At 36.0% G+C, this 25,972-nt stretch overlaps 1 protein-coding gene and 1 long non-coding RNA gene across 2 annotated transcripts in view; one reads left to right on the top strand and one right to left on the bottom strand.

Annotated features, from left to right (window-relative positions):
- Window positions 1–21,033, bottom strand: part of CHIC1 (cysteine rich hydrophobic domain 1) — a 59,488-nt gene extending 38,455 nt beyond the window's left edge. Inside the window, exons 1-2 of the mRNA XM_025988476.2 lie at window positions 20,759–21,033; window positions 5,154–5,208 (exon numbers count right to left, since the gene is read on the bottom strand). Coding sequence (XP_025844261.1) covers window positions 5,154–5,208; window positions 20,759–21,033 — 330 coding nt within the window. The remainder of the gene's footprint in view (window positions 1–5,153; window positions 5,209–20,758) is intronic.
- LOC140596177 (uncharacterized) overlaps window positions 20,987–25,972 on the top strand; it is a 44,663-nt gene continuing 39,677 nt past the window's right edge. Inside the window, exons 1-2 of the long non-coding RNA XR_011998196.1 lie at window positions 20,987–21,130; window positions 21,969–22,103. This is a non-coding gene — a long non-coding RNA (uncharacterized lncRNA). The remainder of the gene's footprint in view (window positions 21,131–21,968; window positions 22,104–25,972) is intronic.

Raw genomic sequence — 25,972 nt, 5'->3', positions numbered from 1 at the left:
CACCTGGCTGGGCAGGTGTTCAATGGCACCTGGAGGCAATGGAAAGTGTTCAGAGAGGTACATATGTGGGCATGGCCCATGATGGTCAATCAGCTACATTTTGCACGCAAATTCAATGCTCTTCAGTTCTTCAATTCTTTAGAGGAGTTTAAAAGAGATGTCCTTAAAAAAAAAAAAAAAAGGTGCCAGGTTGCAATCAAGATTTACCTCTCAGACAGTGATATTCAACTTTTTTCCTAGTCAATTACTTGGCAACCAAATAGAAATTAAAATAAGGAAAATATATTTATATATTTAGCTCTAATTTGTAATATAACATTACTATTGATTCTTTTTAAATTGTGTCCAGAAACACACACGTTTTTAAAATATGGTAAATTTTTATATAAACTCACATAAATCATAAAATTACTGAATCTGTGCACTCACAAATTTAAGTGCTTATAATTAAAATTTAAATTTTTATTTAAAAAGTAAAATTTTTACTTAGAATATTTATTTGGAAGTGTATAAGCACAGATAAATAAAAGAGGGAGGCTAAAGCCAGAAATGAATCAGTCTAAAAAGTAAAAACTTGTTTTTTGTTAAAATATTATTAATAAAATATATACCAAGGTATGTAAAATTTGCTATAATTTTTTTCTTTTATTACATGCTTCTGGAAATAACCAACGGTTTTACAGAATGTGGCAATTTTCCTTCTTTCCTGCTAATACTTTCCACCTTTAACACATAATCATGTCAATTAGTACTCTATTACCGTGGGAAAACTAAAAACTGCAATACTGAAGTTACTAAAAATGGGAATTCAAGTTTTTTGAAGTCATAAGATAAACATATTGGAAGGAAAACTTCTAGAACTTCAAACAATAAAGTAAAATCTGCATTTTGCCTTTTTTAAAAGGAGGCCGGGATTGTCTTTGGGAAAAAAATCAGTATTTGAATAACAGTAAAAGTTATAAAACAGATGACGAGGGCATTAGAAATGAGAATTGGTTAATTCCTAATTTCAAACATTGTGAAAAAAATGTTTAGTTAGCTGTGGAATCAGAGTTTTACTCATTTACTTCCACATAACTCAGTATCTTTAGTAATGAAAGCTGAATGGGAGCCTTTTACCTTCTAGTTGAATGGCAGGTTGTAAATAAAAATTTAATTACTTTTGACTTTCTTGGAAAGAAAGAAGCAAGCTACATCATAAAGGTAGGGGAAAGGGTCATAATATTTTATAGCAGGATACAAGAGACTCTGCAGACAGAAGAAAATATAAGCAAAACCCAGCAAGGCTGTTTGCCTCTTCCAATCATGAGGAACACAACCCTATCAATCACCTGTCATATTAGATCACAACAGTAATGGTCGATTTTATGGCTTAGGGTTCCTCCAACACTGCACACCCATCTCCTCATAATACCATTTAATTGTTTCAAGCTGAGGGTTGGAAGCTTTTATTTCTTCTAAAGTTCTGTGGTTCTTTCATTTTCTGTTCACCATAATCTGTGTGTATGCACCTGATTGATATACCCTATCATGATAGGAAGACTTATCTTTAGTGAAACAATCTTTACTGCACTTGATATAAAAGGTTAACTTTTTATTTGTATTAGAAACATCAACACATAAGAAGCACAAGATTAATACTGAGCCACAGTTTGTCAAAATGGCTTTTTACATTTTCAGAATTAACTCTGTGGAATACTGTTTAGTTAGGCATAAAAGCTATTTAGAATCCCATTCATGCCAGAAGACTGATTTTGTAAAAGGTAGATATATTTTTCTATTTTAGATACTGCATTTATTCATTTTTAAATATTTTACACAAAGGTTGCTAAGTTTGGAATTCAGACCTTCCTTTTTTTCCTGGTTAATGTAATTCTTCTTGCCCATTCCCCCAGTTATCAGAGAAGCATTTTGATAATTCATAGTAACCTATACAAATACAACAGTGTGTAATAGACAAAAACTGTTTCATTAAAGAGAAAAATGAATAAAGCTAATGTTATCACCATGTGACTTAAAAGTCAGACTTTCAGAATTCCTTTTAGTGTTGTTTTCATCACTAAAAACTAAACTAAGATAATATCATAGTGTCATTTGTGCCTCATTTAATATATGAGAATTCTCATCCACTTTAAATAATGAACACTAGAATAAATATCCAATCATTGATATGTACTACAGAAATGGTCACCTGAAAAGAAAGGATATCTTTAAGAACATCTCACATTCAGATCACTTAGGTCTTGTAAATGCATACCAAAAGCAGCTTAATATTCTTATTCTAGTTCTAAAAAAAATTGTATTATCTTTTGCAGTGGTGGAGTTTTGAGTTTTAGAAGGCTTGTAAAGAAATGAAGAAGTATGAAGGAATATTCTGAATATTTCTTGGGCATATAAAACTGGCCAATTTCAAAGATGGATAAATTTTGTGCTTGGGAACTGATTTTCTTTTTTTTAATATTTTGTTTATTTATGAGAGATAGAGAGAGAAAGAGAGAGAGTCAGAGACATAGGCAGAGGGAGAAGCAGGCTGCATGCAGGGAGCCCGATGTGGGACTCGATCCCAGATCCCAGGGTCATGACCTGAGCCAAAGGCAGAAGCTTAACCACTGAGCCACCCAGGGATCCTGGGAACAGTTTTTCTTTTTGATTATTCATTTTCTAGAATTCTATGGGCTTGTAATTCAAACTTTTTAAAAAAAGATTTTATTTATTTATTCATGAGAGACAGAGAGAGGGAGCAGCAGAGACACAGGCAGAGGGAGAAGCAGGCTCCATGCAAGGAACCTGATGTGGGATTCGATCCCGGGACTCTAGGGTCATGCCCTGAGCTGAAGGAGATGCTCAACTGCTGAGCCACTCAGGCATCCCATGTAATTCAAACTTTTAAAAAACAAACCAGTATTAAAACTGAATGTAACTGCCCAGACAACACATGCAGCTGTACCAGGGAAACATATTTTCTATTGGAGATGTTTTAATTCACATTTTCTTTAATTTAATATTGAATTTGTCACCTTTCCACCAACACATTATTCTTCAAGAGATTTTTCCACAGCTATTTTTTTCTGTTGGAGAAAACATTTATGATTAATTCATATAAAACAAATCTAAGTTTGAACTGCTGCTTCACTTGGCAAATTATTCTAAATAATCAGGATAGGAAGGTAGAACATTGTAGAGAGTGAGGCCAAAACCTCTTTATGAGGGCTCTTTGTATCCTAAAAAGGTAAATGGACATATATTTTCTGTTAACGTAGCCAAGGAGTATTTACCCTTGCTTATTATATGGAATGATTTAACATTATACTTTAGGAGAGAGAGAAAAGGTCAACAGTTAAAAGGATAAATTACTGATGGGACCAGTGAATAAACTGTTTCTCAGATAAACAATGTAAAAGAAGCAAAAACAGCTAAAAATTGAAAACTGGTAAGAAAAAAATTAGAGAAATAATCAGGATGAAACTGAAATATACTGGTGAAAAGTGGTCAATAGCAACCACAAATTTATACTGGGAAGCTAATAAGTGCCTGACAGTATATTAGTTTTATACATGCTCTTTCATTTAACACTTACAAGGAGTGAGGTACTGTTATCTTCATCTCTATTTTTCACTTAAGAATTGAGGCTTAAAGAAGTGGCTTACTCCAGGCCACAAAGCCAGTAAGTGATAGACCTTGTATATCCAACCCAGAACTGATTTCAAAGTTTAACTACTCTATAGTGTCTCTTGCTTGCTCCCATTTTTCAGATGGTAAAGGAAGCAAATAAAGTATAAAATACCTTTCATGATTAAATCAAATAGAATTTCTTATAATTTTAATGATAATTCTCGTGAAAAGAAATAGCTCTGCTATCTTTCTCTCCCCATCCACCTCTGAATAAGGCTGGGGAGAAGATTGGGATTAGGCCAAAAGTGAAAAGCAAGCAGCTGGAAAATATATCATGACCAAAAAGTGTCAATATTAGATGTATTTTATCCCATTCTCAGAGTTTGGAATGAGAGGACAAATTAAATTAAGGTTTGAATTGGTAACATAGTGACATGGTTGAAAAATCAAAACATTACTAAAAGATACTCCAAAAATGGTGTCATCCTTACCCTTGCCTCCATCTATCTAATTCCCCTTCTCCCATCAAGGTAACCACTTTTATTTAGTTCCATGTATAGCCTTCTACAACTTCTTTACACAATTATTAATGTGCTTATTTCTCCCCTTTATTACACATATCAGAGACACTGATTTGCACCTTGCATTTCTTACTAACATTATGAGAAAAATTAACAATAAGTTGCATAAAAGCCCTTTAGGGAATGGAATAATTTTAAAATACAACCAAAATCCATTCTGACAAGCAGCATTATTCTAGTACTAAAACTGAACAGAACAATATTAAATTACAGGCTTTAAAATACAAAAAGTTAATTTCTTTTAACTCCAAAACATCATTTCAGCTATTAACCATTTGGAAATTAGTATTTTGTAATATAATGGCTTTTCTCTTTCTTCTATATTTCCTCAAGTAACAAACACGTGTAAATAACTTTTTGTCTTAGTCAAAGTATTTTCCTTTGGGCTTAGAAGTTAGCATTACTGTTATAAGAGGATTTTCCAAACAGTTTCAATTCCTAGGAAGTCTGGTAACATTGAACCTCAAGTTTGAAGATACTATTGAATGTAGAGGAACCAGGGAATAGAAAAGTAGCGAGTCCAATTCTAGAAACTCAAGCTATGTAAAAGGCAGACCAACTCCTAACTAAACATTTGATTCTTTTGACTTCTATTGCAGGACACTTTAAAAATAATAGATTGATACAAAGTTAAACAATGATAACTTTTGTTAACTCTAAAAACATTGGGATTACTGACCCAAATGAAAACAATTACAGCTACTAGTGCTTAGAATAAAGGCAACACTGGAAAATCTGAACAGATAAGCAAATAGTGGTTGGCATTCATGGACAGTGAAAAAGATAACTGGTCATGGTGACATAGTCATGGTGACAGCTTTCAGTCACTGACACAGCCTCCAAGTACCCTGGTCTCTTATTACCAACATTACCAGGGAGCCAAAGCATTTGTCCTAACACGGAATAAGCTATAAAACAATGCTTTTAGAATTGAAAAGCACAAAGTAAATTCTCACTTACCTTCCCTGTTAGAACTGAGGGAAATTCAGTATCAAACTTGTTGCTCAAGCCAAACCTTAAAAACAAAGAACAAAATATATTCTACCCAGCATATTTAACATTTTACTTCTCTCCCTTTTTAAATAACAAAGCTATGCATTTTTCTTTTGATATGGTGATTTAAAAACATGTCCTAAAAATAATTTTATGTTTTTTTACAGAAAACAAAATCTTTGACTATTAATCTGAATTAACAAAGAAACTTATGATGCAAATGTTAAAAGTAGGATTCTAACTGCTATCCACGAATGATGTGGGATTAAATAATCACAAATCAGAGCTGGAAATAAGACTTTTGACTGAAATGTTTCTGTTAAAACCCATTTTTGTTGATAACTATAGATCTGACTGATTGGTAGTATATACGACTGGATGACACTATTGTTTCTACTTTAATGTATATATGAAAATTTTTCTAATAAAACTAATTTAAACTTTGGAACTGTAGCTGGAACACTTATCACCAGTTAGTATTCAGATACTCAAAGGTGGTCTTTACAAATGGCTTTCACTCAACTTGTTTCAAGAAAACAGGTCTCAGCCTTGAAAGCTCTGACTCAAGTAAGCTCATTGCCATGTGTTTTCAGAACTCAAGATTAATTTCATAAGCCTTCAATTCACCTACTTGTTGGTTTCAGTAGTGATAGTAAAGGCCATTTCCTGCATCTTAGATGATATATCACAGTGACTATAATTTTATAGTATAGTGTAGTATTGTATAGTGGTTGACAGGTGGTGAGCAAAAATGAAGAAAACAGGATTATTTATTGAGAACTCCTGGTGATGTAGGCAGTAATAGTAACGGTTACCAGTAACTATCCACTTACTATGGGTTAGACACTGTGCTAGATGAATATATTACTTCTAAAGTTTGCAATCCTGCAAGAATGATAGTCAACCCCTCTTACATACAAGAAACCTAATACTCAGAAATTTTTTTTCAAAAAGTAATTATGAAGAAAGAGAAATTAAGGAATCAATCCCACTTACAATTGCACCCAAAAGCATAAGATTCCTAGGAATAAACCTAACCAAAGAGGTAAAGGATGTATACCCTAAAAACTACAGAACACTTCTGAAAGAAATTGAGGAAGACACAAAGAGATGGAAAAATATTCCATGCTCATCAATTGGAAGAATCAATATCGTGAAAATGTCTATGCTACCCAGGGCAATTTATACATTCACTGCAATCCCTCTCAAAATACCATGGACTTCCTTCAGAGAGTTAGAACAAAGCATCTTAAGATTTGTGTGGAATCAGAAAAGACCCCCAATAGCCAGGGGAAGACTGAAAAAGAAAACCAGAGCCGCGGGCATCACAATGCCAGATTTCAGGTTGTACTACAAACCTGAATCGAGACAGTGTGGTACTGGCATAAAAACAGACACATAGATCAATGGAACAGAATAAAGAACCCAGAAATGGACCCTCAACTCTATCGTCAACTAATATTTGACAAAGCAGGGAAGGCTATCCACTGGAAAAAGGACAGTCTCTTCAATAATTGGTCCTGGGAAAACTGGACAGCCATGTGCAGAAGAATCAAACTAGACCATTCTTTTACACCATACACAAAGATAAACTCAAAATGGATGAAAGATCTAAATGTGACACAATAATCCATCAAAATCCTAGAGGAGAACACAGGCAACACCCTTTTTGAACTTGGCCACAGCAACTTCTTGCAAGATACATCTATGAAGGGAAGGGAAACAAAAGCAAAAATGAATTATTGGGACTTCATCAAGATAAAAAGCTTCTGCAAAACAAAAGAAACAGTCAACAAACCTAAAAGACAACCTACAGAATGGGAGAAGATATTTGCAAATGACATATCAGATAAAGGGCTAGTATCCAAGATCTATAAAGAACTTATTAAACTCAACAGCAAAGAAACAATCCAATCATGAAATGGGCAAAAGACATGAACAGAGATTTCACCAAAGAAGACATACACATGGCCAAGAAGTGCATGTTAAAATGCTCCGTATCACTTGCCATCAGAGAAATACAAATCAAAACCACAATGAGATACTACCTCACACCAGTGGGAATGGGGAAAATTAACAAGACAGGAAACAACAAATGTTGGAGAGGATGTGGAGAAAGGGGGACCCTCTTGTACTGTTGGTGGGAATGTGAACTGGTACAGCCACTCTGGAAATCTGTGTGGAGGTTCCTCAGAGAGTTGAAAATAGAGCTACCCTATGACCCAGCAATTGCCCTGCTGGGGATGTACCCCAAAGACACAGATGCAGTGAAAAGCTGAGACACCTGCACCCCAATGTTTATAGCAGCTATGTCCACAATAGCCAAACTGTGGAAGGTGCCTTGTTGTCCATCGAATGATGAATGGATAAAGAAGATGTGGTGTATATATATGTATATATATATATACACATATATATACACACATACACACACAATGGAATATTACTCAGCCATTAGAAATGACGAATACCCACCATTTGCTTTGATGTGGATGGATCTGGAAGGTATTATGCTGAGTGAAGTAAGTCAATTGGAGAAGGACAATCATTATATGGTTTCACTCATATGGGGAATATAAAAAATAGTGAAAGGGATTATAGGGGAAAATGAGTGGGAAAAATCAGATGGTGACCAAACATGAGAGACTCTTAACTCTGGGAAACGAACAAGGGGTAGTGGAAGGGGAGGTGGGCGAGGGATGGGGTGACTGGGTGATGGGCACTGAGGGGGGCACTTGACGGGATGAGCACTGGGTGTTATACTATATGCTGGCAAATCAAACTCCAATAAAAATATACATATAAAAATGAATCTAAGAGTAACCACAAATTAAATATCTGTAAGAGGTACACAAAAAATAAAGAGAAAAGAATCCAAGCACATCACTAAAGAAAGCTACCAAACCACAAGGGAAGAGAGTAAGACAAGAAAGGAACAGAGAAGAACTACAAAAACAATAATAACACAAGTAATAAAATGGCAGTAAGTACATATTTAGCAATAATTACTTTGAATGTAAATTGAGTAAATGCTCCAATCAAAAGACAAAGGATGACTAAATGGATAAAAAAGCAAGACCTATCTATATGCTGCCTACGAGAGACAAACATCAGACCTAGAGACACATGCAGAGTGAAAATGGAGGAATGGCAAAACTTTCATCATGCAAATGAAGTGAAACGAAAGCTGGGATAGCAATAGTTCTACTGAACAAAATAGATATTAAAGCAAAGACTGTAGCAAGAGACAAAAAAGGAAACTACATAATGATAAAGGGAACAAAGCAACAAGATGCTATAACAACTGTAAATATTTGTGCACCTCATGTGGGAGCACCTAAATACATGAGGCAACAACTATCAACAGACACAAAGGAAGAAGTTGACAGTGATACAAGAGTGGGGTACTGTAACATCCGCTTACATTAATGGATAGATCATGCAGACAGAATCAATAGGGAAACAGTGGCTTTGAATGACACATTAGACCAGATGGACCTAACAAATATATTCAGAATATTCCATTGTTATTGGATGGAATATTCAGAACATTCCATCCAATAACAATGGAATATTCATTCTTTTCAAGTGCATATGGAACATTCTCCAGAATAGATTACATGTTAGGGCAAAGAATAGTCTCAAAAAATTAAAAAAGATTAAAGTCATCTCATGCATCTTTCCTGACTACAGGTTATGAAACTAGAAATCAATCACAGGAAAAAAATCTGGAAAGAATACAAATACATGAAGGCCAAATAACATGCTACTAAACACTGAAGGGATAAACCAAGAAATCAGAGAAAATTTAAAAAATACACTGAGAAAATGAAAATCAAAATGTAGTGGTCCAAATCTTTGGGATGCAGCAAAAGCTTTTCTAGGAGGGAAGTTTATAGCAATACAGACCCACCTCAAGAAGCAAGGAAAATCTCAAATAAGCAATATAACCTTATACCTAAAGGATCTGGAAAAATAAGAACAAAACTCGAAACCAATAGAAGGAAGGAAATAAAACAGTTATGAGCAGAAGTAAAAAAAAAAAAAAAAGAGTCTAAAAAATTAATGGAAGCAATCATTGAAACCAGAATTTGGTTTTTTGGTTTACCAAGAAAATTGGTTAGTTGGTTTCAGATTTATTCAGATTTATCAAGAAAACTTGTAAATCTTTAGCCATACTCATAGAAATAGGAAGAGAGAAGGCACAATTAAATAAAACCAGAAATGAAGAGGAGAAATAACAACTGACACCACTGAAATGTAAAGGCTTATAAGAGAGTATTATGAAAAATTATTTACCAACAAGTTGGGACAAGCTAGAAGAAATGGATAAGTTCCTAGAAACATATAACCTTCTGAAACTGAAGCAGGAAGAAATAGAAAATTTGGCAAACAAATTACTAACAACAAAATGGATTCAGTAATCAAAAAAAAAAAAACCCAACACACAAAAGTCTGAGACTAGATGGATTCACAGGTGAATTATATCAAAAATTTAAAGAAAAGTTAATATCTATTTTTCATAAAGTACTATAAAAGATAGAGGATGAAGGAAAGTTTCCAAATTTATTCTGCAAGGCAAGTATTACCCTGATACCAAAACCAGATAAAGACACTGCAAAAAGGAGAGAAAACTACAAGCCAATATCTTTGATGAACATAGATGCAAAAATCCTTGATAAAATAATAGCAAACTGAATCCAACAATACCTAAAAAAAAAAAAAATCATTCACCATGATCAATTTGGATTTATTCCAGGGATGTTTAAATGTGGTTCAATGTTTGCAAATCAATCAATGTGATGTAGCACATCAGCAAGAGAAAGGATAAAAACTATATGATTATCTCGATAAATGCAGAAAAAGCATTTGATAAAGCACAACATCCCCTCATGATAAAAAAAAAATTGGCAACAAAGTAGGTTTAGAGGGAACATACCTCAACACAATAAAGGCCATGTATGAAAAACTCACAGCAAACATCATCCTCAGTGGTAAAACACTGAGAGCTTTTCCTCTAAGATCAGGAACAAGACAGGGATGTCCACTTTCATCACCTTTAATCAATATACAACTAGAACTAGAAGTTCTAGCCACAGAAATCAGATAAGAAATAGAAGACACCAAATTGGTAAACAAGACTTAAAACTTTATCTATTTGCAGATGATATATTATATATAGGAAAACCTAAAAACTTCACCAAAAACCTACTAGGGGGAAAAAAAACCTACTAGGACTGCTTAATGAATTCAATAAAGTCACAGGATACAAAATTAATATGCAGAAATCTGTTGCATGTGTACACTAATAATGAAAGTAACAGAAGGAGAATTAAAAAAAATTCCATTTACTATACACCAAAAAGAAAAATAAAATAGCTAGGAATAAACTTAACCCAGGAGGTGAATGCCCCATACTCAGAAAATTGATACACTGGGGAAAGAAATTTGAAGATGACATAAACAAATGGAAATATATTTCATGCTCATAACTTGGAAGAACCAATATGGTTAGAATGTCCATACTACTCAAAGCAATCTACAGATTTAATGCAATTCCTATAAGAATATCAATGACATTTTCCACAGAACTAAAACAAATAATTTTAAGATTTGTATGGAACCATGAAAGGCCATGAATAGCCAAAGCAATCTTGAAAAAGAACAAAACTGGAGTCATCACAGTTTCATATTTCAAGATATACTACAAAGCTGTATTGATCAAAATGGTATGGTAGTGGCATAAAAATAGACATATAGATCAAGGTTAAGAATAAGAGTCCAGGGCAGCCCGGGTGGCTCAGCGGTTTAGCACCACTTTCAGCCCAGGGCGTGATCCTGGAGACCCGGGATCGAGTCCCACATCAGGCTCCCTGCATGGAGCCTGCTTCTCCCTCTCCCTGTGTCTTTGCCTCTCTTTCTCTCGGTCTCTCTCATGAATAAATAAAATAAAAAAAGAATAAGAGTACAGAAGTAAACCCATGATTTTATGGTCAATTAATCTCCAACAACGGAGGCAAGAATATACAATGAGAAAAAGACTATTCAACACATGGTGCTGGGAAACTGGACAGCTACATGCAAAATAATGAAACCAGATCACTTTCTTACACTATATACAAAAATATGATCAAAATGGATTAAAGACCTAAATGTGAGACCCCAAACCATAAAATTCCTGGAAGAAAACACTAGCAGTAATTTCTTTGACATTGGTCATAGATAAATTTTTTTAGGTCTGTCTCTTCTGGTAAGGGAAATATAAGCAAAATTAAATGATTGGGACTACACCAAAATAACAAGCTTTTTTGCACAGTAAAGGAAATCATCAAAAAACTAAAAGGCAACCTACTGAGTGGGAGAAGATATTTGCAATGAAGAGTTAATATCCAAAATATGTAAGAACTTATACAACTCAACACCAGGAAAACAATCTGATTAAAAATGGGCAGAGAATTTGAACATTTTTCCCAAGAAGACATATAGATGGCCAACAGACACATGAAAAGATGGTCAACATCACTAATCTTCAGGGAAATGCAAATTAAAACGATAATGAAATACTACTTTACACTTGTCTGGCCAAAATCAAAGTGATAAGAAATAACAAGTGTTGGTGAGGATGTGGAGTAAAAGGAACCCTCATGCACTGTTGGTGGGAATGCAAACTGGTACAGCCACTGTGGAAAACAGTGTGGAGGTTCCTCATAAAATTAAAAACAGAAATACCATGTGACCCAGTAATTCCACTACTGGGTCTTTAACCAAAGAAAATAAAACCATTAATTTGAAAAGATACATGCATCCTGTGTTTAATGTAGCATTATTTTTAAGAGCCAAGATAGAAGCTACACACACACACACACACACACACACACACACACACACAGGAAAATTACTCAGCCATAAAAAGGATAAAATCTTGTAATTTGCAACATGGATGGACCTAGAGGGTTTAATGCTAAGTGAAATAAGTCAGCCAGAGAAAGACAACATGATTTCACTGATATGTGGCATTTAAGAAACATCACAAATGACGAAAAAAAAAAAAGAGACAAACCAAAAATCGACTGCTAAATACAGAGAAGAAACTGGTGGTTGCCAGAAGGGAGGTGGGTGGGGGATGGGTAAAATGAATAAAGGGAATTAAGAGTACACCTATCCTGAGGAGTACTGAGAATGTATACACTTGTTGATCCACAGTATTGTACACCTGAAAGTAATATAACATTGTATGGTAATTATATCTTAATAAAAAAAACCATGTTCCTACCTCATTTGGAGATTGCTGCTATTATAGATTTTTCAGGCTGCCATTCTTTTACTATGTATCAAATATGTACAAGATATAGACAGATCTATCCTTCAAAACATACAGAATATTTTTATTATTTTAAAAATTCTGAGGTTTGCTATTCTCTTTGAATTTATCACGGAGCAAGTGAACTTTCCTCTGTTTCCACTTCCTTAATATTCTCTCCTTTCTTACCCATTTAGAATTTCCCTTTGATGCTGTCATTTTAACTGAAAATAATCTTATTGAGTAAATTTATTCAGAAAGACAAGTTCATCATGTCTTATTTAATTTTATATCCTCTTCCTAGAACTTTTCTCCTTGACTTTGCAGCTTTGTCACACTGTTGATCATTCCCTTCCTAACACTCTCTCTCCCATCCTTTCACTCTCTAACATTCTTGCCTTTCCCCAAAATTTAGCTTTTAGTCATCTGCTTGTCTTTCAAAAGGAACTTTAACAGCTCATCTATATTTTATAGTTTGACAGCACTTCTATGCTGATGACTATCAAATCTGTATCTCTACTTCTGTATTTTCCAACATTCTTTGGTCTCTAACTACATACTGAAAATTTTCTTTTCGATATCTTGTTAAAAACAATACCACCTCAAGCAAAACATGTCTAAAATTAAATGTTATCTTTTTATTGGAAACTAGTACCCTTTCAAATTTCTCATCCCTATCAATGGTACACTGACTCTCTTTAATTCTCTTGGTATTGGTTTTGCACCTCCTTTCTCCCTATTTTTTGTACCTTACTTGCTCTAAGGTGGCCCCAAGTCCTGTGATTTGATTCTCTGAAATCGTTCTCATACTCATTCTTTCCCTTCCACTGGAACTGCCATATTGGCTGTTGTCTTTGCTCAGGTGGTTCCTCCTGCTTCCCCTCCCTAGTTTAAATCCTATGTAACCTTTGAGGCTCAAGTCAAGTCCCAACCCCTGCTGTTATGACTTGAATGTTCAAGCTTTTATGGATTCCTTCTTTCTCTGAATGCTCACAGATGCTTCTAATCTGTACTATACAATTCAACAGCTAGTAAAATGTTTTCCATTATCTTTTGCTACTCTATAGCAATATCTTAAAGGCAATTTTCCTGTTAGTTTTTTAAGGCAACTTGTACTTTGCTTTTTTTCTGTATTCTTCATAGTGCTTAGGCCAGTATACAAGTTCTCTATACTTGCTATATTCACATTACTAATTTTCTTCTTTAATATAAAAAGGGATTGTCTTTTCTAAAATATAAAAATTATATTAGAAATGGTGAGAGTCTCATTTTACTTTTTATTTTTATTTTATTTTATTTTTCATTTTACTTTTTAAAATACTTCTTTAGGGACGCCTGGGTGGCTCAGCAGTTAAGCATCTGCCTTCGGCTCAGGGTGTGATCCTGGAGTTCCTGGATCCAGTCCTGCATTGGGCTCCCTGCATGGAGCCTGCTTCTCCCTCTGCTTGTGTGTCTCTGCCTCTCTTTCTTTCTGTGTCTCTCATGAATAAATAAATAAAATCTTAAAAAAATAAAATAAAATACTTCTTTAGAAAAAAAAAACTTCTTTAGAGGCTATATACATGTCTATATTTCAAAAGGTATATAGGCAAACTAGGCTTGATACACTCTCATAATTTTGGCTAAAAGGCAGTAGCAATCCTATTCTTGCCTACCAGGAATTTTTTTCTTATCTTTCTTCATTATAGACTCAGCACTTAAAAAGAATACTTAACTCAAATAACCTTACGCATAACATTTCACTTGATACCTACTAGGAAAACGTTGAAATGGCTGCTGCTGAATAAACACCTCAGCTCTGTTTCATAAACAAGCTATTAAGAACTGTGAGTCCACAGAGGTTAGACAAGATCATCCACCCATTACTGATTAGTGATAGGCATTAGCCAAGATATGGAGGTTTTTCAGCATTAGATAAATAGGCACTTGGGAATTTCTCACACTATTTTATCGGCTTCATTAAACATAGAGACTATTATGTGTTTGAAGCTGTCCTAGCTGGTGGTTCCTAATGACTGTATTTTATTTGTCAAGTATCTTCAATGCTTTAAGTTTTTAGTTTCTTGGATGATTCTTTGGAGTAAAGGAAACTGAGGCAAAGAAGGATGGGTCCTCTTAGTTGCTCTTCCTTCCTCTCTCCCTCCCCACCCCCCCCCCATTGTTTTTAATCCCTTTGGAAATGGCTACACACTAGTCTTTGAAAACACTTTACAAATTAAAGCTTATGTGTTCAGGTTGTTTAAGAAAACAGATAAAAATAGTAAAATTCTGCCAACAAGAAACACGAATTCACTAGAAAATTATGTACTTATAGTAGAGATTCTGAAGTGTATACATTGAACTTTATTTACTATACCATGAAAAAGGAAAGTCTATGCCATAAAATTCAAAGATATTTTCAGAAACATTATAGTTAAATCTCCTTAATATTTTATATAAAAACAATCACGTCTTGCCACACTGTAAAATGGCAAGTTACCATGACTTCAATATTCTGAAAGCCTAAAATCTTTTTTAAAGGAAATTTTATTTACTTATTCATTATAGATACAGAGAGAGAGAGACAGACAGACAGACATACAGACAGAGGGAGAAGCAGGCCTCCAGCAAGGAGCCCGATGCGGGACTCAATCTCAACCCCAGGATCATGCCCTGAGCCAAAGGCAGACGCTCAACCACTCAGCCACCAAGGCGTCCCTGAAAGCCTAAAATCTTTTAAAATATTTACCTTATACAAACACATATTAACAATGCATCACTGTAATTCCTCAAAGATAACTTTATAGAACAGGCATTCCATTAAGTGACTTGAGAAGTATCACTAACCATAGTCTAATAATTGCTGTCTAAATTTTACAGAAATGTACTTTTTGGAAAATGTGGCCATCTTTTTCAATTCTATATGGAATAACTTTACCTCTTATAGATTAATTTTAATGAGACAATTTTATAAGAATTGGTAACCTATCATCTCTACTAATTTGCATACAGATCTACTATCAAGGGTAAATTATGTTGGTTTTAAGAGATTTTATTTATTTATTTGAGAGAGAGAGTGTTTGTGCACATGAGAGGTGGGGGTAGTGTGGTGGGGAGTGGCAGAGGGTGAGGGGGAAGCAGACTCCCCGCAGAGCAGGGAGCCAGATACAGGGCTTGATCCCAGGACCCTGAGATCATGACCTGAGTTGATGGCAGATGTTTAACTGACTGAGCCACCCAGGCACCCCTGTATGTTTTAAGCAATATAAAGAGTGTGATAATGCCTATAAATAAAAGATCTCATGAGATATAATTTTCCTTGTATTTCAATACATTGGATCCAAATATTTATCCTAGAAATATCAAGAAGGTGATAGACACTAAATTATAATTATAATATCATTATATTATATGTATAGTATTTCTAAAACACTTAATATTTCCAAGAGGTATTTTATTATGTCTGTTTCTATAAACTCATATCTGTGGAGCTAATTTTATCATATATTTTTTTTATTTGGAAAAAAAATCCCCAAATATCCATTCATCCTCATCATCTCAGCACTAGAATTACAATTAGTGTGGTTAGCTCATTCTACTTCTTCAAAACTTATAACTAATTCCATGTTAAAAGATTAGTATCTTGTTAAGGTAACAGAAAGCTAATATATTAAGATAATACAGATAGTTATATTCTCACATCTTAACAAAGATTTCAGAGGTAAGGCCATGCCATAACCCCCCATCACTGGGACTGGTGATATTACTGTAGCCCTATAGATCCTACCTCAGAATCACAAGTTCACTCTCCAGCATGATTCAAGTAACTGGTATTTGTTGGGGGCCTAAAATATAGCATGCATTATGATAAAAATATTGAGTGTTACTAAAGTGAACCTGTATTCCTTCAACTCACTTTTATTGACTACCTACTTCAGGGCATGCACTGTGCTAGGCAATGAGGATTCAGAGGGAACTAAAAGTTGTTCCTGCTATATTGCAGATTACAATTTAGTGAGGGTAGAGAAGACTTGTAGGAGATGGTGACATATGGAGACCTGGGGTAAGGGCAGTGGGTACTGAAATTCTAGTTGGAGGTCCCAGTTTGAGTAGCAGCAAAGAGATAAGAAACAGCATGCTACAAACAGGAAAACATGAGCCATAAGGGGGAATGTCATAAAATTACGCTGATAGATAGGCAGCATCCAGTTCTATATGCCATGTAATGGAGCTTAGATTCTACCCTGTGGGTAAAGGGAAAACCACAGAATAGTCTTAAGCAGTAAAGGGGTATCTCAATCTGGTAGTAGGCTGGGGAATGGATGTGAAGATGACAAGGATGAAGGCAAGTTGACTGGTTAAGGTGGTGAAAGGGGCTCAAATCAGGGAAGTGCTGGCAGGGAGGAAAAGAAGAATTTTTTAGGTCATATATTATTAATACTTGTTACTAAGTATAAGTGAGAAAGAGGAACCAAGGATCAATAATGGGATAGGTGGAAGAATATTTAACTGAGATGGAAAACACAGAAATAGGGGGGAGTTTTTGAGGGGGTTGGGATGGAGGTGTAGAGGGATGAGTTCTGTTTTGAATATGCTGAACTTAGGATGACTGTAGGCTGTCAGGTGAGGAAGCTTGGATGAAAGTCTGAGCAAAGTCTGTACAGAGATAAATATTTGGGAGATGTCAGAAAATTGAAACCATGAGAATCGAGATGAGATCATCTAGGCAGAGTAGGAAATAAGAAGAGGAGCAGGTTGAGAACAAAACCTTGAAGACCACTAACTAGTATTCAAGGGTCAAGAGAATAAGAGAAGCCAATGAATGAGAGAGTTAAAGAATCACCAGAAAAATACAGGGCGAGCCAGGAGATTGAAGTGGCAAGAAATTCCTAGGTTTGTTTGACAAGCAAAATGTTTTTACAAAATCAGAATCTGAGTATCTTTAAGCACAATATATACATACCACCTTCCAGTTCAACTAAGGCCCCATCGTTACTCATGTTACACCACTTTCTGTGACCTGTATTACCTCTGAAGGCCTGTGTGTTTGTGACCCCTGGAATACAAGCCTCCAAAAAAGAGGGAGTCATTATAAGTGTCATATACAGCAGAGAGGACCAGAAAGATAGGGAATGAGAAATGCCCACTAATGTAATAACAAAAGGGTCATGGTGATCTTAACAAGGCTAGTTCTCCCCCACCCCTTAGACTGTGATCATGATGGCAGAATCCAGGTTACAGAGGGGTTAAGTGGACACAGATATGGTGAATGTAGCTATTTTTGTTTTGTTTTGTTTTATTTTTTATTTTTATTTTTATTTTTTTTTTGAATGTAGCTATTCTTAAGAAATCTGGAGAGGTAAGGAAGAAAGACAAGAGAGTAGCTAAAGGGGAACAAAGGTCTAGGGAGGCTTTGTGTTATTTTGTTTTAAAGAAAGAAACTAAATATGTTCATAGGCTGATGCAGAGAGGTAATATTGGAGAGATGAGACTGCCTGACGGAGCAAGATTTGGGAGGAGGCTGGAAGAGAAGGGTGCAGAAAGCACAAGTGGAGTGGTAAGTTTAGGAGAAGTGACCTCTGAGGCTAGAGGAAGAGAGCATAAGAACTCAGACCTAATTAAGATCTAGTGCAGGTTTTTCAGCAGGAAAGCAACATGATTAAACTGTGTTTTAAGAAAATTAGTTTGGCACAAGCATGCAGAATGGATTGGAGGGGAGAGAGGTGGCAGACTGTGGCAATAATTCAAGCAGGAGTTGATGGCAACCTAAACTACAGTGGTGCCAGTAGAAATGGAGAAAATAAATCTAATATACATTTCAAAAGATCTGATGACATAATTCTGGGACAGAATGGCACTGGACAAGTCAAGGAAAAGGAATAGTTAAAATGACTCAAGGATTTGAAATATTACCCCCAAATACTGGAGTGGTGATATCAGGGTCAGAAATGGGGCAACTGGAATGCATAGCCATGTGGGGTGGGAAAATGATGGCTTAAGATATACTGAGTTTCTTGAAGCAATGGTTCTCAAATTTTAAACTTTGAAAAGAAACAAAGTCCTCTGTGTAATAGACGACTACATAGTGAATGGAAAAAATAAGAGGTAGGAGACAATAAGAAATATTCCATTCAGAGAGGGTAAGTCTAATACTCGCATGCCAGAAAAATTTTTAACAGAGCTGGTTATTTTAGATGTCTCAAAATTATATTAACGATTTCATAAGGATCTTTACCTGATACAGGGCAAGTTTCGCTACCATAGAAAGGCGAGTTCCTCAGATTCAGTAAAACTTTCTCTTAAACATTTCATTTTTTTCAAATCTCAGACATTAAACATCAGATGTGCTTTTTAGTTGAGAGAGTGTGTACAATACAACTAGATAATTCTCCAAACTATATACACTGGTTAGTGGTTCAAGTACTAGTTTCCTGCTTTTCAGGTTTTGGCTTCAATTAATACCAATGGTTACTTCCAGCACCACTGCTTCACACTCCTAATTTTTAAGCTGGGAGGGACTTTATACCTATCACAAGGCCCCGGATATGGCAAGTACCAGTGCTTTACTTTTAATTGAAAACAGGTTGATAAGTACTTCACCATGATTGTGTGAAGAACAGAACCACAATTAAGTTTCTGGTAACTTGAATTCTGTTTCCTTGCTCCTCCTGTTTTCTTAATGTTAGAAAATAAGAAGGGGGTTGGAATGTTGGGAATATAAAATTATAGACTGGAATAAAAACTCCTTTTCTGTTCAGTCATGTGAAATAATCTGCATGAAAGTAACCTTTGGTGCCAGAATCATAATTAGAGTAATAAATTGTCTTCCTAGTGATGAAAGGAATAAAAGTAAAAGAGCGCAGTAGGTTGGCATCTGATCATTGTAGACTATCTGCAAAATTCTTGGACCAAGAAAAATTGTGTTAAAATAATTGCCTAACCAAAAAGCAGGTCTAAAAATCTTCCCAAACTCATCCACCATTTCAAAATCTTTCTTAATATATTCCATGCAAAGATCACAAAAGCGTATTACAATAAAAATATCTAACATGTTAAAATTAAAAGCTAACATGATGGAAGGGAAGTGTTGCATATTATAATACATGATTTCTGATAATATGAACTCAATTGAAAGTCAAAGGGACTAGGTGAGCCATTATCAAAATTAGAGGCAGCAATAGGAAAATGCAGGAAAAGACCGCATAGTTAAGAAGATAAACATGACACACACTCAAACTTTCAAGCATGTATAGCCCAAGCACATTAAAAAGAAAAAGCACTCTTCAAAGCCCAGAGAACTATTAAAATTTTCTTTTGCTTTGCAACTACTAGGCTATGAAGTCTCTCCTCCTTTTATTTTCTCAAATATGATCCAAGATTTAAATTTTAAAAAAAAGTCACTCTGTATAAGTTTTCAAAAAACTCAACCTCAGCTCCTAGGGGAATAATTTCCATAAGTATTTAATGTCTGCATGTTTAGTGTTTGGGCATACAAAATCTCCTATAGGTATCTTAAATTATCTCAGAGCTGAAAGGTTTTAGAAACCATCTGCCTCCAACCCCTCATTTTACAGATGGAGAAATTAAGGCCCAGAAATATGAAGTAACCTGAGCAAGGTCACAGGGCCAGTAAGAAACAAAGCTGGGACTAACTTCCAAGAGCCCTCATTCTCAATCTACTGCTCTTTTACTTTTTACAATTGCCTCTTAATCTGAACCTCTAATTGTGTGATAATTAAGGAATGTCAGAATGAGGAGTTATTAAGACGTGGAAAGGATTATTGTATTCATTCATATAAGGATTAGATAGGAAGAATAGATGAATGAGTATGTGGGTGGGTGGACAGTCTATAATATTATTCACAAAACATATCATGTTTCTGTTTTAAAGAATCCAAGCCTAGGTCTTGTCACAGGTCACAGCAGTCACCGTGTTCCACAACACACCAATTTTAGCAGCAAAGAATCCTCTGGTACATCCTGCAATTTAAAGACTACTTGCCAGCATACACAGAAGCAAGGAAACTCACCTCTACTCCCAATTTCTTTGGTTCCCAAACCTCTAATCTTCCCGTTCTATACTCACTCTTTACCTGATGTTGGTGCATCACATTTGCATTCTCCTCACTTCCCTTACACCTATCTCCCTTGGTTTCTCCATTTAGACCAGGTGTCCCTTTCTAATTGTTATGCCTTATCAGCCCTCCCCCACCCCACAGGCCCCTCGATCACCTTCTTATTCCTCTGTCGACAAATCTCAGCGTTTTCAAACCCCTGGCCCCCTCTTGCTTACACAGTGATATGGCCGGCGCCCCGCACTAATACAGGATCAGGGGCATATCTGCGCAGATGCTCCTCACTCACTACCCGAGGCGGGGGCGGCGTCTCCTCTTCCTCTTCTTCCTCGTCCTCCTCTTCTTCCTCGTCCTCTTCATCTTCCTCGTCGTCGTCTGGCCCTGATACCGACGATGACGGCGACGACGACGACGACGTTGCCGCTTCTTCTTCCTCCTCCTCCAGTTCCGAGATGGTGTCGAACTCCGCCATGTTGGGCAGCAGGATGCTCATCACGTGATCTCTCGATCGCCGCCACCCTCACGAAGAGTTTGAACCTGCCAAAGTGCTGGAAGAGGAGGGGGAACGAAATGAAGAGAAAGAACTAGGGGTAGGGACAGGATTTGAAGAGATGCGCCTGCGTGTTGGGGCAGAATGGGGGGGGGGTAGGAATTGGAGGCGGGGGCCCGAGGGAGAGAGGAACAAAATCAGTCTACGCTTGCGCGGCTCTAAAGGAAGGGGGGCGTTAGAGGTGAACTCCAGGGAATTATCGAGGCCGGGTTTGCGGGTTCTATGCTTAATATTGCTTTTTGGGTTTCTGCTGCTTGGGCCCCTGGGATGTATCTTCTGGCTTTATTTCCCATTTATTAGTAGTGGGTATTATTTACCACACACCCCCACCCGGTGCAGGGAATGTATATTCTAAAACGTGAGGTTAGAACTTTGCCCCAGAGATCTCAAGGTATATACCAATCCCTTATGTTTGTTCAGCATTATAGTTTAAAAGACTTTTGCATCAGAATTTTACCACCCTGCGAGGTATTTTTATTAACATTTTACTGAAGAGGAAACTTTCTATTACTACTTCTACTGTGTAATACTTAATAAAGGATTTACTAAGTGGGACTTTGCTAAGCACTCTTTGTGAATATCGCATTTAATACTTCACAACTGCGTGAGATATGTACCAGGATGATCTCACTTTGCAGATGGGAGACCTAGATGCACGGAGGATAAATAATGTGCCCAAGATCCTGGCGTTACTAAATGGCAGACCTGTTTTTAAACTTGGGACTCTCTTCTGATTTCAAAAGCCCAGTATTCTTAACCAGAGGGCTACACTGCCTGAAGTTGTTTGGAAAGGCTTTGTACAGTGGTGCCTTTTGGGCTGTTTCTTGAAAGATGTTTGAAGTTTGGAGTTTTTTTGTCTGTTTTTTTCCTTTTTACAGGGGAGAGGGGCATGGAGGAGGTGGAGGAAGCATTCCAACCTAAGGAAACATTAATGAACATCATCCATCTTCCAGACACTGAGCTAGATTCTTTCATGTACAGTATCTCAGTTAACCCTTAAACAATCCTATGAGGTAAGCATAATCATATCTATTTTATAGATGGCAAAACTGAGTCTCATGAAGTTTAATTAATTAAGGTCTGTGGTAACATTTTGTCCAAAATTTTCCATTTCAAATATTTTTTCCTATCTTCTCCACAATCACTAAAATGTTGTAGAGATCACATATTTTGAGTTTCCAAACTATGTGTCAAACTATTTAATACTTAGCAGTAGCACAGAAATCAGGGATCATTAGGACAGTAATGTCACATAGCTGCTAATTAATAAAACAAATCCTATTTTAATATCAGCTTCACAGCTCTTCCTGCTACTCTGCAGCTCCATCCAAATTTGATGGTGAGACTGGGGAAACAGACATAACTGCACTTTATTTTTTAAAAGATTTATTCATTTATTTGAGAGAGAGAGAGAGAGCTGGAGGAGGGGCAGGGGGACAGAAACTTCAAGCATGCTCCAAGTCCAGTGCAGACCCTGTCTTGGGGCTGGATCCCAGGACCCATGAGATCATGGCCTGTAGCTAAAAGGATTAACCAAGAGTCAGAGTATTAACCAAATGAGCCACTCAGGCACCCTATAAGTGTACTTTAAGATGAGTATTATGTTAGCAGTATAGCAATACAAACAAAGCATTTAAGATGCATGAGGGAGGAAGAAATTAGTTTTGTAAGAGGTGCTGATCAAACCATTATTACTATCAATAAGTTTGTGTTATTAAGGTGAAAAAATGTTTTGTACTCCATACCTTGTTTACTTATGAACTTTAAAAATATGTTGCAACATTATCAATAAGCAACAAAATTTAGTTTCTTTTTAAAATTTTTTTATTGGAGTTCAGTTTGCCAACATATAGCATAATACCCAGTGCTCATCCTGCCAAGTGCCCCCCTCAGTGCCCATCATGTTTTGTCACCCTCACTGATATTTTCACTCATTTTCTCTCATTTCCCTTTATTCCCTTTCACTAATTCTTATATTCCCCCAAATGAATGAGACCATATAATGTTTGTCGTTTTCCAATTGACTTATTTCACTCAGCATAATACCCTCCAGTTCCATCCACGTTGAAGCAAATGGTGGGTATTTGTCGTTTCTTTATTTTTTTTTTGTATTTGTTTTTTATTTATTTATTTTTTTATTGGTGTTCAATTTGCCAACATATAGAATAACACCCAGTGCTCATCCGATCAAGTGCCCCGCTCAGTGGCACCCAGTCACCAGTTATCCCACCCCCTGCCCCCCTCCCTTTCTACCACCCCTTGTTTGTTTCCCAGAGTTAGGAGTCTCTCATGTTCTGTCTACCTTTCTGATATATCTCACTCATTTTTTCTCCTTTCCCCTTTATTCCCTTTCACTATTTTTTATATTCCCCAAATGAATGAGACCATATAATGTTTGTCCTTTTCCGATGGACTTATTTCACTCAACATAACACCCTCTAGTTCCATCCATGTCGAAGCAAATGGTGGGTATTTGTCGTTTCTAATGGCTGAGTAATATTCCATTATACATATACCACATCTTCTTTATCCATTCATCTTTCCATGGACACCGAGGCTCCTTCCACAGTTTGGCTATTGTGGACATTGCTACTATAAACATTGGGGTGCAGGTGTCCTGGCGTTTCACTGCATCTGTATCTTTGGGGCAAATCCCCAGCAGTGCAATTGCTGGGTCATAGGACAGTTCTATTTTTAACTCTTTGAGGAGCCTCCACACAGTTTTCCAGAGTGGCTGCACTTTAGTTTCTGTAGTATAGAGAACTTTACTAGTCTAATAATATTTGACCATAGCCTTCTGATAAGACAGATACAATATATCTGCTTTTCTTGAAGATTAATGAAAATGTATCATGTGTCATTTATGGGAGCAAAATACTTTAGACTTAAGATAAAATCAATATTTCACACCAGTTCTTCCCTTTCAAAAAGTAAAAAAGTCATAGGCAATACTAAAAATTTTCCAAACATGCTGTATTATCCATAAAAGTCCAAGTCACTGACTAAATGGAAGTATTTTGCCAATTACTGCTTAAATAGTAGCTTCTCCTTTTCACCATTCAGGATTAGGCTAGGAAGAGATATTTGAAGGAGAAAAAGAGAAAGGAGTATAAAGGGTGGACTTTGTGATAAGTGCAAGTAAGATGTTGGAACTATGGTAAGAAATGATGACTGTGGGGGATGGGAGGGGAGGAGTGGGAGGGGGAAATCATACTGTCAAAATGGAAAGCAGTCTCTGACATTTAGTCATATTCAAAAGAACAAAGCAGTGCTACGCTTGGAGAAACTCACAAGTATGGTCTGCTTTCTTGCATATACACTGTGCTGAAAATGCATATATAATTCCAAAAGTAAGTTGTTTGGCTATATATAGGAGAATTTGGAATTGGGCAAGCTGAGAAAAACACATTTTGTCAGTAAATACAAGGAACATGATTTTTAAATGATAATTTAGTAACTATCAAGAATACTAAAGCTAGGAGTGGGTGGAGAAGAAAGTAGGCCATATAACTTTTTGTCTGATGAGCTGAGCAGGGCATGGGGTAATTACTCTGTCTGATAGATGGGGACCTGAGTCAAGAAGTAACAGGTTTAACCACCTAAGGGGGTTTCAATCTTAGAACAGCTGAAAAGAAATGTAACTTTTAAGATGGTTCTCCCTCCCTCCCTCCCATCCTCCTTTCCATCCTTTTCTCTCTCTTTCTAAGTGTACAGTGATTTTAGTACATCTACAGAGTTTTTAGTACATTCAGTGATTTTAGTACATCTACAGAGTTTTGCAACTATCACTACAAACTAATTTTACAACATTTCTCTCACACCCAAAAGAAATCTGTTCCGTTTTCAACCATTCCCCATTCTGACCCCTAGCCCCAGGCAATAATTAGTCTACTTTCTGTCTCTATAGATTTCTTTTTCTAGACATTTCAGATAAATTTGATCATACAATATGTGGTCTTTTTTATCTAGTTTCTTTTGCTTAGCATAATATTTTTCAGATTTATTCATGTTGTGTCTTATATAAGTACTCCATTCCTTTTAACTGATAAATAGTATGTCATTGTAAGGATATATCACATTTTATCCATTCACTAATTGATGATATTTGGATTGCTTCCACATTTTGGATATTATGAAGATGCTGCTATTAAAATTCACATACAAGGGGAAAGGAGAAAAAATGAGTGGGAAATATCAGAAAGGGAGACAGAACATGAGAGACTCCTAACTCTGGGAAACGAACAAAGGGTGGTGGAAAGGGACGTGGGCGGGGGGTGGGGGTGACTGGGTGACGGGCACTGAGGGGAGCACTTGATGGGTTGAGCACTGGGTGTTATGCTATGTGTTGGCAAATTGAACTCCAATAAAAAATAAAAAATTTAAAAAATAAAATTCACATACATGTCCTTGTATGAACATGCGTTTTAATTTCTCAAGGGTAGATATCTATGAGTGGATTACTGGATTATATGGTAAGACTGTTGATTTTAAGATTACCAAACTGTTTTTTGCAGTGGATCAATCAGTTTACATTCCCAGCAGCAATGTATGAAAGTTCCATTTTCTCCACATTCTCTCCAACATCTGTTATTTTTTTATTAGAGCTATTCTTGTGGGTATGAAGTATATCATATTGTAGGTTTATTTTATGTTTCCCTAATGACTAATGAGGTTGAACATCTTTTCACATGCTTGTTTTTATTATATACATTCTTTGATGAACTGTTTATTCAAATATTTTACCCATTTTTTAAATTAAGCTTTTTTAAAGATAGAGATTCACATATAATTGTAGAAACTAATACAGAGAAGTCCTGTTTACCTTTTACTCAGTATTTCCCAATGATAACATCTTGCATAACTATAGTACACTATCTATACA

Source organism: Vulpes vulpes, chromosome X (genome assembly GCF_048418805.1).
Source record: "Vulpes vulpes isolate BD-2025 chromosome X, VulVul3, whole genome shotgun sequence".
Lineage (NCBI taxonomy): Eukaryota > Metazoa > Chordata > Mammalia > Carnivora > Canidae > Vulpes > Vulpes vulpes.
This window is presented reverse-complemented; position numbering and strand designations above follow the sequence as displayed.